The sequence below is a fragment of the Marasmius oreades genome, chromosome 2, assembly GCF_018924745.1.
Source record: "Marasmius oreades isolate 03SP1 chromosome 2, whole genome shotgun sequence".
Lineage (NCBI taxonomy): Eukaryota > Fungi > Basidiomycota > Agaricomycetes > Agaricales > Marasmiaceae > Marasmius > Marasmius oreades.
In genome coordinates this window covers 697,604-714,781 of record NC_057324.1, presented here as the reverse complement: position 1 = coordinate 714,781, position 17,178 = coordinate 697,604, and the positions used below count along the sequence as shown (strand labels likewise).

The 17,178-nt window shown below is 47.6% G+C and overlaps 5 protein-coding genes across 5 annotated transcripts; 2 read left to right on the top strand and 3 right to left on the bottom strand.

Moving 5' to 3' along the window:
• Window positions 1-157: 157 nt before the first annotated feature.
• E1B28_003802 (uncharacterized protein) lies at window positions 158-322 on the bottom strand (the record flags this gene model as incomplete). The annotated part of the gene is made up of 1 exon (XM_043148236.1): window positions 158-322. One exon carries the CDS (start codon window positions 320-322, stop codon window positions 158-160), a length of 165 nt encoding a protein of 54 aa, XP_043012828.1.
• A 4,469-nt stretch (window positions 323-4,791) lies between these two features.
• On the top strand, window positions 4,792-5,911 carry E1B28_003801 (uncharacterized protein; the record flags this gene model as incomplete). Its single annotated transcript, XM_043148235.1, has 3 exons — window positions 4,792-5,067; window positions 5,144-5,710; window positions 5,771-5,911. The coding sequence occupies 3 exons, from the start codon at window positions 4,792-4,794 to the stop codon at window positions 5,909-5,911; spliced, it is 984 nt and encodes a 327-aa protein (XP_043012827.1).
• Window positions 5,912-6,850: 939 nt separating this feature from the next.
• E1B28_003800 (uncharacterized protein) lies at window positions 6,851-7,198 on the top strand (the record flags this gene model as incomplete). The annotated part of the gene is made up of 1 exon (XM_043148234.1): window positions 6,851-7,198. The coding sequence occupies one exon, from the start codon at window positions 6,851-6,853 to the stop codon at window positions 7,196-7,198; it is 348 nt and encodes a 115-aa protein (XP_043012826.1).
• A 258-nt stretch (window positions 7,199-7,456) lies between these two features.
• Window positions 7,457-8,785, bottom strand: E1B28_003799 (uncharacterized protein). Its single transcript, XM_043148233.1, has 4 exons — window positions 8,470-8,785; window positions 8,323-8,420; window positions 8,033-8,264; window positions 7,457-7,973 (listed from the first exon to the last, which is right to left on the bottom strand). The coding sequence occupies exons 1-4, from the start codon at window positions 8,685-8,687 to the stop codon at window positions 7,583-7,585; spliced, it is 939 nt and encodes a 312-aa protein (XP_043012825.1). The 5' UTR covers window positions 8,688-8,785; the 3' UTR covers window positions 7,457-7,582.
• Window positions 8,786-11,807: 3,022 nt separating this feature from the next.
• On the bottom strand, window positions 11,808-14,195 carry E1B28_003798 (uncharacterized protein). Its single transcript, XM_043148232.1, has 8 exons — window positions 13,831-14,195; window positions 13,096-13,775; window positions 12,780-13,033; window positions 12,634-12,718; window positions 12,521-12,567; window positions 12,209-12,456; window positions 12,043-12,151; window positions 11,808-11,986 (listed from the first exon to the last, which is right to left on the bottom strand). Exons 2-8 carry the CDS (start codon window positions 13,551-13,553, stop codon window positions 11,925-11,927), a joined length of 1,263 nt encoding a protein of 420 aa, XP_043012824.1. The 5' UTR covers window positions 13,554-13,775; window positions 13,831-14,195; the 3' UTR covers window positions 11,808-11,924.
• Between the last annotated feature and the right edge of the window lie 2,983 nt (window positions 14,196-17,178).

The following is a 17,178-nucleotide window of genomic DNA, read 5'->3' as shown; positions in this document are numbered from 1 at the left end:
AATTAAAACAGAGACACTGGTGAGGAATTGTATCGGCAGATGTTTGAGGGGAGAAGGCATAGCCCATATAATCAAGCAATCAGAACTTCAACGTTCAAGGTTATGATACAAAGTAATTAGTAAATTACTGGTATTAACTAAGAACGAGGGGTTAAAATTATCCGAATGGGCGGGAGTCGAATTGAGAGTCCCTTGACTTCGTACTGTGATGCCGGACTTTCCGTTCACGGGCAGCTGAGCTTTCCGCAATTTCGGCAGCTGTCCCTGACGCCGTAGTCGCAGGCGTTGCCAGAGCCTTTCGCGCATTCGTAGACATGGTCATTCTTGCAAGCAGGGTTGATGGACTCGTTACCACAGAACTGGCCTTGAATACCGTTACAGACGCACGCGGTAGAACCGCAAGCCCTCTAGTATAGGGAGATGGGAAGTCAGAGTTGGGCAGTGAATTCGGAGTAACGACGACGTACTCGGTCGATAGGCTCAGCGGTGGCCACTGTAGCGAAAACCAAGGCAGCGAGGAGAGTCAATAACTGTAGAAGCAAAGGCTTTAGTCGCGGTGCTCAAGGCCGGGTGAAGGTACCTTACCTTCATTATTATGATTAGGATGGAAGAATGTGTTGTTGGGTTCTGAGTTGTAGTTCGATGAACTGGAGAAATTCGTTCTTCCTGGTAGGCTTTTATACCGTTCCAACCCTCGGGAGCTGGAGCCACTGAATTCACTATTTTTGGCAATACTGACACCTGTCTGACATGTTGAGGTAGAAAGTGGAGTTGGGCGATGAGCGCAAAATGAAGCGGTGGAGTCAAGCCTACAGACCGTGAATGATAGGGTCTGATCAATGGTCGGGTAGGTGATCGGCGTGGCGCTTGGCGTTTGAAACTTTGCGCTGGCCTTCATATTCGAGCCTCGTTTATGTCCGAAAAGTAAATTCCTGGAACGCGAATAAATCTTTCGTCAGTAACACAAGGGCCTTCTGCTCTACATTTCTTGAAGAGTCGGCAACACTGAACTACCTAAATTGATAACCATGTACCATTGCTCGAGTCGAATTTGACCCTTGTATTGACAGGGTCCATGGAGTTTCTAAGTCATGTCTCGCGAGTTCAAGTGAATAAACCACCGAGTAAATTCGCCTCAAGCCAGCGCTGGAGTGGAGCAGTTGTCAAATGGCGGTGTTTGTGGGTAGGAAAAGAGTAGAAGTTCCGAAGTACTGCTGGTCGGAAGATGGAATGGGTACTGTACGGCAGGGACCTGTAAATGACTTCAAAACCACTATAACAGACTAGACGTAAGCTTTTGTTAATCTATCATTGGAGCTAAGTTTTACCTGCTTCTTAAGTTCCGTCAAATAGTCCCAAAGAGTCAACGGTGGAACAACTCGACTCGAAACTTGGAAGATGACACCAGTCCTTCTCAAGCGTGTATCATCACTATGCACGTTGTTGTGGCGATGTTTCTAAGTTCCGAACTGCTGCATGAACAGGGCTAGAAAGGTCTCGCTGCGCATAAATGAGGCCAGAATGAGGCTGAAAATAATTGAAACGTACGGGCCGGCGGCTATCTGTCGAGACTTCTTGACTTGGCGCGAGTCACGACTCTCCACATCTCTCTACAACGTAATCCCCGTCTTGGTCGCTTCCTCTTCCTGCTTTCCGCAGTTTGTTTATTACCTGGTGTCCTGAGATTGAAACATGCTATTTATGAACAGTACTTGCTGGTTGGAATTCCTTCATCGGATCGTCGAGCTACGAGACGGCTGGCGCATGATCGGAAAAGAGGACAAAATAATGCGCAAGTTGTCGATAAACCAAGGTTCCAAGTAACAGGGTAGTTAGAACTTCGCACTTCTCCCATCAGAGCGGTATACCGAACCGGAAATCGTAGCGGCGCAGGTGGCAGAATTCATCGAACGAACAAACATGAAAAAGGTTCCTGTAAAATTGGCCGATATTGAGTTTCAACTTAGCAGCCTAGCAGCCATGTCCTCTACCTCTAATGAATAGGAGCGACCTAGAGTATCTTCCCGTTTTATCGCATAGAAACAGTCGCTCTTGAAGGCCTGGCGTCATCTCCGAACTCGAATCTTTCCCAATCCGAATCCAAGCGTTCCTTCGCATCTGTCAAAACTTTCCGCTAATCAGCACCTGTTTCGGGATCCGCCGGATCTCAAGAAGCCAGGCCAATGTAAATCAACTCTTGAATCCGCTATTTCTTTCTTAACACCCGGTGTCAATGAGTCAATGATCACTTTCGTTCTCGTTGGTGCAAGACCAAGACGGAGCGGCAACGCTTACAGATGCGATGGGTAGTTTATTGCCATATATACGACAATTCTGGGGGGTCATCTCGAATCTAATCACTTATACACAAGGTACGGGTATGGCTCACTGTTTCTTACATCTGAAATGCCAGGGAAATCGGAAACAGGTGCCAGCGCATTTTGCATGGAAGTTCGAAAAAAAAAGGTAACGGGCACGTGGGTACGTGTGAGTCGTGACCTTAGTCACGGATCCGAGCCGAAGCCCCTATTTGAGCTTGTGGCCCGAGAAATGTTCACCATCTCGGCACGGAATATTTCGGCACTAGTACTGAGGAGAAAACCGTATAAACCGACGAAAATCTGTTTTCAATTTCGCCTTCCTCACCTTACACCATACACCACGAAACACGAAACAAACGAATCGTTGGGCTCAAGCGCTCATCGACATCAGTGGCATTAGACTGACGATGAATTCAACGATTCAGTTTCTTCAAAATCCGTCATATTTGAACGTGAAATCCTTTATGGTCTCATTCACAGAGTCAAAACCTTCTCGACGTCGATCAGGACAGCATTTCACCTATACGTGGCTTTACCAAACGTGTGAGGGAAACTTCGAACCAATTGGGAATGTGGTGACGTGCGGTCAAATACCGTCCGAGCCATCCCAATCCGAATAGACGAAGACAAGTTCATGTGTCCGGTCTATGCAAAAGAGCCCGAAAACTTTATCGATGTAAGAGTATATCCCCTCACCAGCCACCATTTGGATTTCTGTCTTGGACATTTGACAAGAGCACGGAGGAGTCAATAGCCTGGATTAAGAATGTGAAGAGTCTCCCCTCTTTGAACTGGGACTTCAAGAGGAAGTCCATGAAGCGGTCATCTGAAGAAGAGGAGAATAAACTACACCGGGAATGAATTTGGTAGCACCCGAGAGATGTCTGTGTACTTGGCGTACTCTATTGTGGTACTATGAACCTAGGAGACAAGGGTACAACTGATATTCATCTGAATGACGTACATGTCGAATCAAGGGTGGTTTCCCCGGTATTATCGCTGAACAATACACGTATCTAAACCCATCTTAGTCAGAGGCTGAATGAGAGAAAAACACACCAATATAGAGGATACGGACTTCGAGCCAGCCTCTTCGTCATCCGCATCTCATTCTTCTTCTATGGAAACGAACTGCTTCACAAATTGATTGCGTACGCCATCTTGGACTTGGACGAGGTATGGATGATGTTGATATTGTGTCGAGGTAGGAGCGGTCAGGGTTGCCATGAGGTCAAGTGAATGTTAAAAAAAAGAAAGCTATTGCCACAGCATAAAATGCACATTAGCCATCGACCTGCCTCCAAGGGCAAAACTGTCAGAAAATTTATGGGATTACACACACGGTGCCCTCCGTCCGCCAAAGATGAGGAGGGAACTAGAAATCTGGATCTGGATGAATAGAGGAGGCTACGACAGGACTTGGCTGCTTACGACCACTGCCGTCAACGTAAGTTGAAAGTGCCTAAGTAGAAAGTAGGAATATGTAAGTCGGGCAAACGAGCTGAGGCGCCCTTTGACTTGGTGACCTTTGAACCCCGAAATGAGGCGACCGGACGAGTAGGACAGTTCGGACTGGGTGGTCGCGCTGGTGTAAGCGAGCAACGCTGGTCCAATGAAACTTCACAGAAAACCAACCGCACAAGCGGCGCGTGAAGCACGCAATAAACCGGTTCCTTTCATCCAGGCATGCGAACGTCATTGATACGTGTGATGTCGAAGAGCGACGAGTAGAAGTCGACGCTCTCGTCGGAATATTCTCGAACGATAGGCGCTGTTCTCCCGCAATCCTCCTTCGCTGTCGCGGCGCAGCTATTCCACAACCCCACGAGCAAGCTCTAATCGAGATCGTAGCAAATCGCGACCCGCACGCACATTGCCGTTCAGAGATCGTCGATGGTGGGGGTTACTTTGTCTTCTCAGTTCTTTCAGCATAGAATATTCCAATCGAGACTATGGGTACCCTCCGTTCGAATTTCGTACGTTCTTGAACAAAAAGGGATCAAACATCAATTACCACTTACCAGTAAGTGAATCTTCAACAATGCTTCAAGGATATCTTGGAGCTCGGAATGGAGTTCTCCCATCGAACGGGTAAACGGTAGAGGTTGAAGTGCGTCCCAATTCAACACACGTGTTCTCCCGCCACTTCAGAACACTGATGCCCCTTGGTTATCGTGAATGACCCGGAATAACCATCAGCAAGAATATAACCGAAACTTTGAAAATGGACTCACAAGTTGAACGCAATCCCATGCATGAGCCAGTCTTTCGACCGGCTTATCACACCTGACCCCTCGTATCGCCCGAACACGGTATTTTTGCAAACGCCGGTCCCTATAGAATGTCCAAAAACCTATCAAAGAATCTCCCATCAACTCTCAGTCTCTTCTAATTTAACCGGAATTCACTTACACAGTCACATATATACAGTCTTAAGCCTTCTCTCCATCTCAAACGATTTTTCACGAGAATGGCACACCAACGCAACGATCGTCGACTTCGCCTATTCCTCTTCTCCCATCCACGCACGACGAGTAATCTCTTCATGCGTTTACTCGAGGGTCTCCCCAACATCGCCCAATCCAAATATCTCTACTTCCCACCATACTTCTACGGCCCTGATAGGCAAGCAGGATGTCCCCGAGAAGAATACCATTACATGCCAGGTTACGACCGCTGGGAGGAAAGAAGTTACCAGAATACCTTTGATGCAATGCAAAAGTTTATGAAAGATGCGGAAGACCAAGTAAGTTAAAACTCAAAGAGCAGTGCAAGTAACGTACCACTCCAGTTTACTCACACATCCTTCAATCTCCGTCCAGGGGAAGATCCCGCTGGTCATGGACCACGCCCTCATGCTCACAACTCCCACCGTACCTCGTCAAACAATTCCCGAGAAACCAGAGATTGTTGATCGGATGCTCGATTATGATGTTGATGGTGGTGCAAGGCGCTCCCCACCTCCCAAGGAACTACCGATTCCCAATCCAACATTCTTCCCTGATGCCTTCCTACTCACTCTAACTCCCCTCTTCATCATTCGCCACCCAGCGCGCACGTTCCCGTCCTATCTTCGTGCTATCAGCGCGAACGCTACGCCGAAGAGAAAAGTTTTCGACGAGGAAACCCCCGTAGCAGGCGCGTTCAAAAATCAAATCCTCGTTTTTGATTTCTTTAGAGCTTTGAATGGTGGTCAGGTACCAGTGGTGGTGGAAGGAGAACGATTGGTAAAGGATACGAAGGAGCAGATGAAGAAGGTTTGTGAAAAGATAGGATTGAAGGAAGAGGATATCAAATACGAGTGGCAATCGAAGAATATCAAATTGCCCCAGGTGATGGAGGCATTTCAGGGGAAAGTTTTAAGATCGACGGGAGTTATGGATGATGGGGTGAGCGTTTCGAGTTCTTTTTGCAGATTTTTTTCTCAATTAACGCGACGGGCTTCTCAGTCGTACGACAGACCGGTCGACATCTCCGAAGAAGCGAAAAAGTGGGAAAAAGAGTGGGACGCTGATGTTGCAAAGCGAATGGAGGAGCTTGTACGTGCGTCGGTGAAGGACTATGAGTACTTGTTGCAATTTGCTTTGTGAGATGTAAGATGTAGTCTCAGATAAATGTTCGGCCTTGTAATTTGTAAAACTAGACGAAAAAGTGACCAGTAGTGGTGGGCTTAGGTTGGTACGAGACGGCTATGAAAGCCGAAAAAAATGATGCTAGTAGCTTGGAGTATGCAGCCAGTGATGACAAGTCTGAAGGAGACGGCCTCAGATGATCTAAGTTGGTGTAAACCGCACCCCGCCGCAGAGGTCGAAAATGATGCCACTTTGCTGTGAATGATAGATAAGATTCATAATATTCACCCAGCTGAGGAGTAACCAAAAATGAGGTACTGTGTAACTTGCACGATCTGCGGGTGAAAGAGGACGAGCAACGGGAGGTATCGGGAGGCAGCACTGACGGTTCGGAGGACGGAGACGACCCAGTGAGTGACTCAATGAGTGATTTTTCCGCGTCCACGTGCTTTTGATTCCCGCCATCACGTGAATATAATACAGTTTCCTTTTCACGCCATCAGAACGGCTTCCAAGGGGAGACAAAACTCCTTCTGGTAGCATGAATGTCCTCACGATACGCTCGAACAATCTTTCTCTGCCCATATTCCTCTCACCTCCACCATTACGTGGCAAAACGATCGAAAACGATGGATTGTTGTTTCGAATGGAGCTGGATTGTTTCCCTGAACGGGTTTTTACCTGACCTCGGAGTCGTACCGATACCTTGTGCGTTCTCATGTTCTGTTTTCCCACTCCAAGCGCTCGATAAGTACTGACCGCGTCTCACGACCACTCACTAGATATGCAGTTTTAAATCATACTCCCCTCACTGAAATTCTTTAATACACATCGTCCCCCTGCAAAAGTCAAGTCTTCACAGGCATCGTCTTGGACATCGATGATGACTTCCGCTTCTCCGATATCGAATGGTTTTGATTCTTTTGAAATCGCAGATTTGGCTTGGTAAAACTCGAGATGTCGGGTTTGAGCTCGAATTACACTCCACATAGTTTGACTTCATCCAAATTGTCGACGATGATTCACAAACGGTTTGAGGAAGTACAACTGAAGAGTGACGACACTCCCGCCAACGCTTCCCCAGAAGGTGGCGATTCCAAGGTGAGCTACCTCGTTACCCAAGGGTCGGTATGCTGGGATTGCCGATGGCGAGCTTCGGGATCTCGTGTTGAGTACGACATTCTTCGAATTCGCTTGCTGCTAGAACCGCATGAGGATGAGATAGATCCTGGTGTCTTATCTACATCCGGTTTAACCGAGGCTACGTCCTCGAAGGAAGACAAGATCTATCTACAGTCCCGTTAACTTTAGTGAAACGTACAAAAGATGCTCAAGATGGAAAAGGAGCCGAGGGCGTGGATTGAGATACTTTCGAATGGGTCAACTTGCATTTACTATTGGTTTATGCCCTCTACGACGTCGATAAATATGCTTTATCCTATTTTTCGAGCACGTCAACGACTTAGAAGTGTGACCTCCATGCGGTGGCCAGCTGGGGACCTACATGGATCTACAACTGGTACTATTCTAGTTCAGGATTCCACGACCAAAACCGGAGTTCAAGGCCGATCATATGTTCGCAGTATAAATACCTAATTAGAGCCTACTGCATTACAATCAACATTCAGGGTTCTACTATTATGTACAAACGTACAGACTGATCCGAATTTAGCAAAAGCATGAAGAAAGTCATCTAAACCATCTAGTATCCTTATGGTCCTTCGTCGCCCTCCGTGACAGATAGCTCGACATCGACTGTCTCCCAGGCTCAGCCAGCGACGGGAGTTCCCTGTTCCACCGAGAGGCTGATGCGTGGTCAATAGTGCCGCCTGCCACCATACTATCTTCTCGCTGTTTCCTTCGACGTCGCCTCCACAACATATAAATCACGCACGCCACGGCCGTAAGACCCAACCCCAATCCTATTGTCAAACCAACTGCATGTGCAACCAGTTTCTTTTTGGTATTGTCGGAAGTTGTCGTCGGAGTAGCCGAATTCGAGGAACTGGAAGTAGGAATGACAGTGGGAAGGGAAATACTAGGTGGTAATGTTTGAGTTGGGAGAAATGAACTCGAAACGCTGCGGTTTTGAAGACCAAATTAATTGACCGGAAATTTTACGCCCGAGGAACAACCTACGAATCATTCTTGACCATTATGGTTATGTTACCAATATCAAGTCGTGCGGGCATCTGAAGATCTGGAACATAAGTTATCGAAATCGTGGTTGTGTCGGTTTCCTGGAGGTTAACAACAGCGAGTGACCCAAGACTGGAATTAGCCATGGCATTGACGGTAACGTTCCCCGTCAAAACTGTAACATTGATAGAGACATTTGACAATGGGGAAGTCGTCATGAATAAATTTGAGGCTGAAGAACAGTAAATTTTCACATCGCGTAGAAAGATCAAAGCCGCGCAGTGACTGACCTCGAAACGAAAAGAACATCTGTGGTACGATATTCACGCCCCCTTCAGATGGACCATCGGTAGATACCACCGTTAATCCATCAACATCCAGAGCCCGCCTAGCTCAAACATGAATTCTAAGCCAATCGAGAGAAAATCCCAACTCACCAACCGCCCTTGCAGTCAACTTCGCTCGTGCTCGAGTTGCAAAAGAACGGCGTATACGTGATCTCCGGCGACGTATTAGCTATCGAAACATTCCGCAAGTAGTCCTCCTGAATCTGCTTTGCCTTGACCGACCCTGACGAGAAGATACCACACAAAACCAAAAGAGTCAAAAAACAGGAGGTCGCCGACGAACAACGACGGATGAAGCGTTCTGTCATTCAACAGCGCAGAAGAGGGGTCTCGGAATAGCCACGGATTCGTATGGAAGCCGTCGATATCGCCAGATAGCGGTCACATCAACTTGGTCTGCTGGGCGTTGGCTATCTGCAAATATAGGACGAGAGGTCCTTATATGTATGCATTTTCATGATAGATTCAAAACAAAGGTGTCATACCCCCATTCGGCTAGGTGGTCTGCGAGAAAATGATGGGCATCCCGCAGATTACTTTGATAAATCGAGCCGACCTTCCCCCATGTCGGTGCTACATCAACATGTGGCGAAAGCGTTGAGCCCATGACTACAACACATGGGAAGGAAAGAAGTAAAGAAGCACTCTTCACCTAGTTACAAACAAACATTCTGCAGGCTATTTGCAGACAACAGTTCAGCGCCAGCTTTTGAGAGATTCCGTCTGATATATCGTCTAAAACGAGCAGCTTCATATCGATATATTAAGTGAAGGCTGATAACCATCCACAAATCCGATGACATTGATTGAGGCCGACAGTCGCCAAAGAATCGGGCTAGGGATTTACGGTTTTACGGTGCGAAGAAGCAAGTCATTGATCGTTACTCTGATGATCTTCAGGTGACTCCCTCGAGGGAATTGAAACCCAAGGTAGATGCCCGTATCAGCGGTTACTGAGGCACAGTTCCAGAGTACTGAACACCAGACCTTTCACGCCATCAGATCAGATAGCTGCCAGAGCAAGGTTTGACAGAGGGCAGTTTTGAGTGTCATTCGTAGCCATTGTGTTGTTATATCATATATGATAGTGACGACGGAAATTTAAGGGGGTCCTGCAATCTCGGATTCGTTTGTCGGATCCAGTTCGGCATAGCTATGAGCGCATCATTTCTTTCCTCTCGAAGTCAGCTCGACGCAGACAGTTTGCTTTTCGGGGTCTTCAACCGAGGTCTAATGCTCCCAAAGAAAACGCCAATTTCCATCATGATTGTTGTGTTACCGGATTTTAGGATCGTGTCTGACAGAGAGGAGGAGGAGAACCAGCACCAGAAGACGATGGTAGTCCCTGAGAAAAAGATCGAGCATGCTCAGTAAAGTCATAACCGTGATGAGAGCCAACATGACTCACCATATAGCTCGTTCCGGAAGCCTTTTCCTTGATCAATCAACTTGACTGAACTGTCCTGCTCGTACCAAAAAACTCCATATTAACCTCTGGAAACACCACGAGCCCGTACACTGCCTCCTGTACTGGGTTCCGGGGATGCAGTCAGTCCAGCTGGTCTTCGAGCTGTCTCTCATGCCCTTTTCGTTTAGCCGCCTCATTGCTGGGCATATTCTTTGGTGTCGTGTGAGGTATGCTTCCTGTTTGTGCCGTTGTAGCAAGCTTCACACTTCATATTGGTGGATCTTCGAAGTCTTCCGATGTAGTGAGAGGAGTTGAGAGGTGCGTGATTACCAACCTTTACAGATAAGATAGGATCATAAATATCGGCGGCCTGGGCTGCCGATTCTCTCTGGAAACGGAATGATAACTTCAGACTGCAACAGATTAAAGAGCAGTCACATTACACTTCTCGGGAACATTTTTGCTCAACATTCAGCTCATCCTGACAGCTTCCCGCAATAGCAGCCTCACTAGTACTACTAGTAGCACCGTTGTCTTGCTGGTTTTCAAGCTGAGGACCTGTTCCCGCTACCATAGCAGCAGTTACAGTGCACGGACATTTCACACCCATTGAGGACATATGTAGCTGTAGACATAGCCGTCAGCCACTGTCATTGGACATGATATAGGCCTGCTCCGAAAGGCATCCTGCCAACGGCTCCTCCAGCACGGCACGGCTCAGCCTGTAACATTTAGCCGAGCACAGATTCCAATTTCCAACGCTTGATATTCGTACGTTGCGTTAGAATCGTTCTATTGGAAACACTCTAAAGACAAGTCAGTTACTAAGACCTGGTTATTTTGCCGTAAATATTTGAGAAGAACTCTTCACTCCACCTTTAGGAAAGGTTCCGTTCCCCTGAGACGTCAACGATACAGTGACCGGTGTAGTTGAGCAGGCTTCTGGTTCTCTCAACGACAGGCAGAATCTTGAGAACGCTCCCAAGCTATTGAAATTCGAGATGATCGGGTATGTATACGGGACATCAGGGAAACGTGAAGCGCCTTTAAACCGCACTTTTTGGAAACCCACACAAGCCCAGTTTTTTTATCCTCCGAACAGGGACCGTCTTCTCTACGTCTTCCAGGCCTCGCACGATGCGAATAGACCAACGACACAACTTCCGGAACGTTGAATCTGCCAAAGACTACAGCGGCAATGAAATACCACGTTGTTTAAAGGCATCAGGAGCTTCCATTGTGAGAGGAATCAGATGACGAGATGTCCCATCTTTCGTGGTGGTCGTAACTCTGACAAATTGGGAACATGAGAGATGGGAGGGAAAAAAAGAAGGGGCGTAAACTGGGGGCTATGGTTCCTGAATAATCTCCTCGGGTTCTGAGCCTTAGGAAAATAGAGAACATTGAGGAAGACGTTGGGGAGATGGGATGTGCATGTGAACTCTTGAAGCGAGTAGCGTGAATATGGGTGATTTGCATCCCTACTTATCGCCAGAATCTTCTGATGATCCGCTATCCAAAAACCAGATAACGTCAATCAAGTCACGTCTTCAAGCCGGTACTGGTGAATCTACACGAGAATAGGCGAAATCGTTGACCGCCAAACGTATCTTCCTCAAATGAGTCATTCTTGCCCGTGGGTCCAAGATATAAAACAAAGAGGTCGAAGGCATTTAATTTCGAGCACGAGTTCATTACCAACAAGAGGCCGGGTCGTCCCTTTATGTAGAAGATGTCTCCCCAGAGGCACTGTCGCAGGTCGCTCAGCGCTACTACTAGGCTAGTCAGGTAGTGACTGGGCGGCGACTGGTTTATCTTCGGGAGGACTGATCTTGAGAGTTGAAAAAGGAGGTCGTTGATCTAATTTTGGTGACTTGGCGTAACTGGTCTCTAGGAGGAGAGCCCAGTACCTTCTGGGTGACGAGCTCGTGGTAAGAACCTCCTCACGATCACGTGAGAGACCTCCTTAATGCGTGCCGCTTCGGGCCGCCTATACGCTTTGCCTGGATCAATAATCCATCTGAGTGACATATGTTAAAGCGTTATCCATGATAGAAAGCTCGTAAGGGTATATACTTCATACTTGAAGCAGAAAAAATCGTAAAACGAGCCACTTGAAAAGCCCCAACGCCAACCTCTAGCAATGAGCCAATCCTCTCTCAAGAAGATCATTCCCCACCTTGACGAAGTAATGGTCACCTGGCACGAGTCGGAAGTTGAATATGGCATCGATGATTCCGAACCGGGAAACCTACCGTAAACGGTCCCAGTCAAATAATTATTCGACGGCCAGTTCACAGTCCCGTTGGAAAGGAGACTATCCCACTCAGGCTTCCACGCAAGTTCGGTGATATGATCGAGGATCTAAAGTCAATAGTTCATCCCCGGAATAATGCAACACGAACAGAAAAGAAGATCTACCTCAAGGGCCGCAGACGTCCACTTGTCCGCGTCTTCCTCATCTAAGCTGCCCAAAAGTAAAAGCCCATTCGTCGCTATAGTCGCCGCAGACGAATCAGCGGGTCTCACTCCTCCAGGGACTTTGGGATCCTTGAGGGGCGCATCAAAGTCCCAAGGAACTATCCCATCCGAGGGGATGTGTGATAAAAAGTACGTGGCAAGGCGACGAGACGTTTCGAGATAGGTTGGGTTCCCAGTTCTGCTGTACACTGAAAGAAGTCGAAAGATTACTAAATCTGGAAAGAGAGTGGAGAACCAGGAATGGCCACTTACTCTGAGCATAACCGTAAATACCCCATGCCTGGCCTCTGGACCACGTGCTAAAAAGGTGAGGAACGTTGAGAGACTTTGACGCAACGGGAAGCCTGAAGGAACGCAATGCGCACCTATCATCAGAAAAGCCTTGCGCGGTATGCTTCGACAGAACAGCACCAGTGTCTGCATCGTACTCAACTACATGCCATGTGGATCCTGAGACAAGCGGTAAGCGTTAGAACCGTTCGAATCCACCGACAGAGAAACCTGCTCTCACCATCCGCTCGGATATGATTCTTGATAGTCGTATCCGCATGTGTCTTCGCGATTTGGACCAAAGTTTGGTTACCCGTGAGCTCGGCAGAACTGAACAGCACATCGAGGTTCATCATATTGTCGATAATGACGCGGACAACAGTTTGGTTATCGTTATCCCAACTCCTAGTAACTCCAGCTGCTGGGATGAACCGTTTTGCGAGGTCTCGAGCGAATCCGTTTACAGTGTTAATTGCAGTTTGGTTGCCTGGGTTTCTAGAGGAAGGGACCCGTTAGTTCGTGTATTTAAGACTTTCAACAAACACCCCAAATCGTACCTCTTCAATTCCTCTACGAATGGAAAACTCAAAAACCCAACATCGTGCCCTTGGGTATTATGTCCAGGGAGACTGACGAGCCCTTGACTTGCACTCCTACCCAGCTGGAGCCAGTCAACATCGACTCCAGACGCGTTCAAAGTCTTGCAGAGAGTTCGTCGTCTGTCCATTTCGTATAGAGTAGTGGGAAAGAAAGCTGATGTCCAGGTATCAGGTACGAAAAAGGCCCATTTCCCAGGCCGTGAGCTGTCGGTATATTGGGGGTACTGGATAGGTTTGGGAAGCGAGTTAAAGGTACGTAAGAGTTTCTGAGGGACGAGGGGGGAATATAGCTCTGAGGGTACGGCAATAGCTTGGCTGATGAAGTTCAGCAGGATGAACATGGTAGATACAGTGCCAATCGGTGCCATGGCGGGAAGTGAGGGTGTAGGGAGGGAGTGAAGGCCTTTTATAGCCATTGCAAGGGGGAAGCGTAACTTGGCACAAGCTAAATCGGTCGCGAATATGAATTCAACCGTCGAAACATGCGTTCAGGTTTCAGGTTGAGAGGTAACTCACATTGTACCACCCTTGTTCTCCAAGTAGATGAACGTAAAACGAGGCCACTCCTCGTGGTTCTGTAGCGGATCTATACCTCGAGGTTACTGAAGTTGTTGACTGCTGCAAAATGCCACGCGGTACTGAAAAAAGCAGTATGGTTCAGTACAAGGACCTTGAAAAAAGTTGTGATCTTACTTTTTGATTGAGTCAATGTGGCCGCCTTTCATCCCCAGATACCTTATTCCCCAACACATTTCTAGAGTAGAATGGACTGGTTGGGATGTGTGCGGATGGATTTAGAGAATGTAGGAATGCCGCCACATCATGGGTGTTATTGGCACATCAGTGCTTCAGCCCGGGAGCACGTTTTCGTATCCCTCGTATCTGCATCCCTCCTTCCAGGTCCAGACATCCACTAATTATAACCCGCCCTGAGGCACAATCCAAAACGCCTGGGATAACAAGCACCTTGACATGGCCTTGCCTGAGCATAGGAATGATGATGCTTGAAGCTTCTGGGTTAGACCAAAGCGGCCCACTGAGACTGAAGTACTGGCAGGAGGACGGAAAAGGTTCGAATTCGGATTCGGGAAATTTAGGCTTTTAGTGCTATCACGTGACCAACAATAACATGCAAGTCCGTCCTAGTTTCCTACCATCCAGCCTTAGATTTAGACCTTCTTGTTCCTCAACGGGATTCAAGAACGAAAAGTTGTACCATGTACCCAACCTGCTTCAAGCAGGCTGCCGGCTGCCTCGCGCTTTGCCTAGCGAACGAAGGAATTATAAGCAGTAAGCTGACAAGCGCACAAATCAACTGAAGTTTCCGCTCGCTCGCCTCCGACTCATCACGTCCTGGAATCCTCATCATCATCTCAGGCAGCGGTGCGTTTCGAAAAAAGTTGAAAATCTATTGCTTTTAAGACTTGGACAACCGGTATAATCTAAATGGCCTTGTTCTTCACGAGTTCTGTAATAGGATTAGGCACAGAGAAATTGACAACAGCAACCGAGATTGACACTCACGCTCAACCTCCACAACAGCAGCCAACAAGATATCCCTCCGTGTCTTCTCGTCCTTCAAACTGTTCATGACATTATCAATGACCGCCTGGGTAAGTGCAGCCTGCTCGCTCTCCTTCTGCTGCTGCTCATATCTCACCCAGCTGTCGAGAACAGTCTTAAGTTCGCTGGCAAGAGCGACCTTTTGTTTCTGGACGAAAGCTTCGGACTCGAGTTGAGCAGTTTCCTAACACACAATGAGCATCTTTCTGTACAAAAACCAACATTAGAACCGCACCTTGGAAAGAGCAAACAAGCTCTGGGTTAACGAGGCAACATCCTTCATCTGTGCAACAGAGTCGATCCGCTCCTTGACAGCTTGAGTATGCTCAGTACGAGCACCATCTAAAACGCCCTTGATTTTGTCGACTTGGGATTGTGCCCAGTTGCTGTAAGGCTCCCGGATGACCTTGAAACGAAAAAGAAAGGTCAATTCCGGCGTACTACACGTAAAAAAAGAAAACCGGTGACGCGCACTTTCGCAACATATGTAAAGAAGATGGCTGAGCCGACCAGTAAAACGGTTTCCTCATTCATAACGTAGAGCTCCTGGGAGATGGCGGCTGCAGCAAGACCTGTACCGAGGAGAGCAGTTCCTGTCTTCGTGATGAGGTTCGGCGAAGAGGGAAGTTTCTCGATGATTTCAGAGGCACGTTGTTCAGGTGGAGGGTTGGACGAGCTGGCCATAGACCGGCTGTAATACGAGAACAGATAGCATTAACTCAATTAATCGTGAAGCAGTAAAAAAAAACAACACGCACCAAACGACCGCTCTAGGAATCACTGCAGCCGTCCTAGGTCGAGCTGGAGAATGGATAAAGTTAAAAGAAATATTTCTGGAACCAAACGTTCGAACCTGCAGCCCTCAGGGAGTTAATAGCAATTCTGGAGGTCATAATGGAGGGGACAGGGAGCCCAAATGGGAGAAATGAGTGGAGGTCAAGCGTGGGAAATATTTCCGATTTTACACGACGACTTCCGAGTGGCCTACAAGCCCGATAACCCACTGACGGTTACTCCACCTCCCTACCGACTCCCTAGTCAGTACTCAGTACTTGTCCGAGACCGCTCAGTAATGGCGAGCAAAGCTCTGATGAGGCTCACAACACTCAAAACACTACCTTCTTCGACATAATGATTTTCAGGCGGTTATAACTTCTCATTCGTATGGATTCATACAAGGACCCTTGTTTCCCGAAAAAACACAGTGGTAAGTACCGTCTGTTGATCCCCTGACAACTGAAACTATTTATTATTATAATCTAGGTTGATAAATTCTGTACATAAAACGTTAAAACGTCAAGTTTAGTGTTGTTGAGGGCCGGGTCGGGCTCAAAACCCTGGGGTCGGGTCGGGTTTCTGAGGGTCAGGGCTCACCAAATCTCGAGCCCCCGCCCTAGCCCTCGATAGCCCTAACCCGGGGTCAGGTCAGGCTTGAGCCAGGGCTCATGAGTCATCATATTTAGTCATTATTTATCACCATTTCTGGACAGTATTGTGATGTTTTCTGTGTAATAACAAGTAGAATTAATGTTGTGGGATGAAAAGCAATGTTTTGGCAGCACTGTGAGCTATCATTCCCATCTGAGCATATGATCCAACATTAAATAATCAATAATTGCACTAGAAATGATGGTAATTAGTGAAAATCATAGTATCACTTGTATAACTTGGTATAACTTACATGTGTTGATAAAGAAGGCGGTGAAAAATGTACGGATAAGCGTCCTATAATGGTAAGTATCCCACGTGACTGGGCCCCAGGCCTTGAGCCGGGGTCAGGGCTTTTCAAACTCCAAGCCCGAGCCCTGACCCCAATGAGCCCTTCCAAGAGGGTCGGGCTGGGCTTCAAAAGCCCGGGTCGGGTCAGGTCAGGTCAGAGGGCTTGAGCCCAACCTTCAACAACACTAGTCAAGTTCCAGGCGTTCCTGCCAACAACCTTCAGGATGCCCAGAAAGTAAGGATGGTACAGGGTAGGTGACTTCTTCTCCTTGACTGATTATCACTGAACAATCGCCAACTTTTATGTTACACTGGCAGAAGGTCCCCGAAAGAGTCTCAAAAGCAAACCAATAGAACCTCTTGACTGTTCGGCTCGACCAACATCCGTCATCTGCCAACCCCCCTTGCCTTTACTTTGCTCTCCCGCCTCCCTCACCACTGGAGTTCGTGACAGACCAGGCTTCTGTTGCTGACCACTCTATAGGTTGTTTTGTGGGTCAAGAAATGATGGCAAGCTTCTAGATAGAAACACTGGCTCACCTTCCAATCCTCGAAAACATCTAGGGATATATTCGTGGCCTGACAAATTGACCACACTTCATATTTGCTCGGATAAGGTCGTGACTTATGATGCATTGTCCATGCCTCCATCAAAACATTAAGCAAGGCGATTTGATTGGGTTTCTGAAGTCGAGAGGTCGCTCTTGTTCTCATATATATTGGTATTTTGCTCCACTGCGAGTCAGAGTAAGTTAACCT

What these genes read in the sequence shown, in the direction of transcription:
- E1B28_003799 (XM_043148233.1), bottom strand. Translation starts at nt 8,687, where the DNA reads ATGACAGAACGCTTCATCCGTCGTTGTTCGTCGGCGACCTCCTGTTTT. An exon ending in GATGTTCTTTTCGTTTCGAG is followed by an intron (nt 8,265 to 8,322) that starts GTCAGTCACTGC and finishes ACTGTTCTTCAG; the next exon opens with CCTCAAATTTATTCATGACG. An exon ending in ATAATGGTCAAGAATGATTC is followed by an intron (nt 7,974 to 8,032) that starts GTAGGTTGTTCC and finishes TCAAAACCGCAG; the next exon opens with CGTTTCGAGTTCATTTCTCC.
- E1B28_003798 (XM_043148232.1), bottom strand. Translation starts at nt 13,553, where the DNA reads ATGGCTATAAAAGGCCTTCACTCCCTCCCTACACCCTCACTTCCCGCC. An exon ending in TATTTACGGTTATGCTCAGA is followed by an intron (nt 12,457 to 12,520) that starts GTAAGTGGCCAT and finishes GACTTCTTTCAG; the next exon opens with TGTACAGCAGAACTGGGAAC. An exon ending in GGACGTCTGCGGCCCTTGAG is followed by an intron (nt 12,152 to 12,208) that starts GTAGATCTTCTT and finishes TATTGACTTTAG; the next exon opens with ATCCTCGATCATATCACCGA.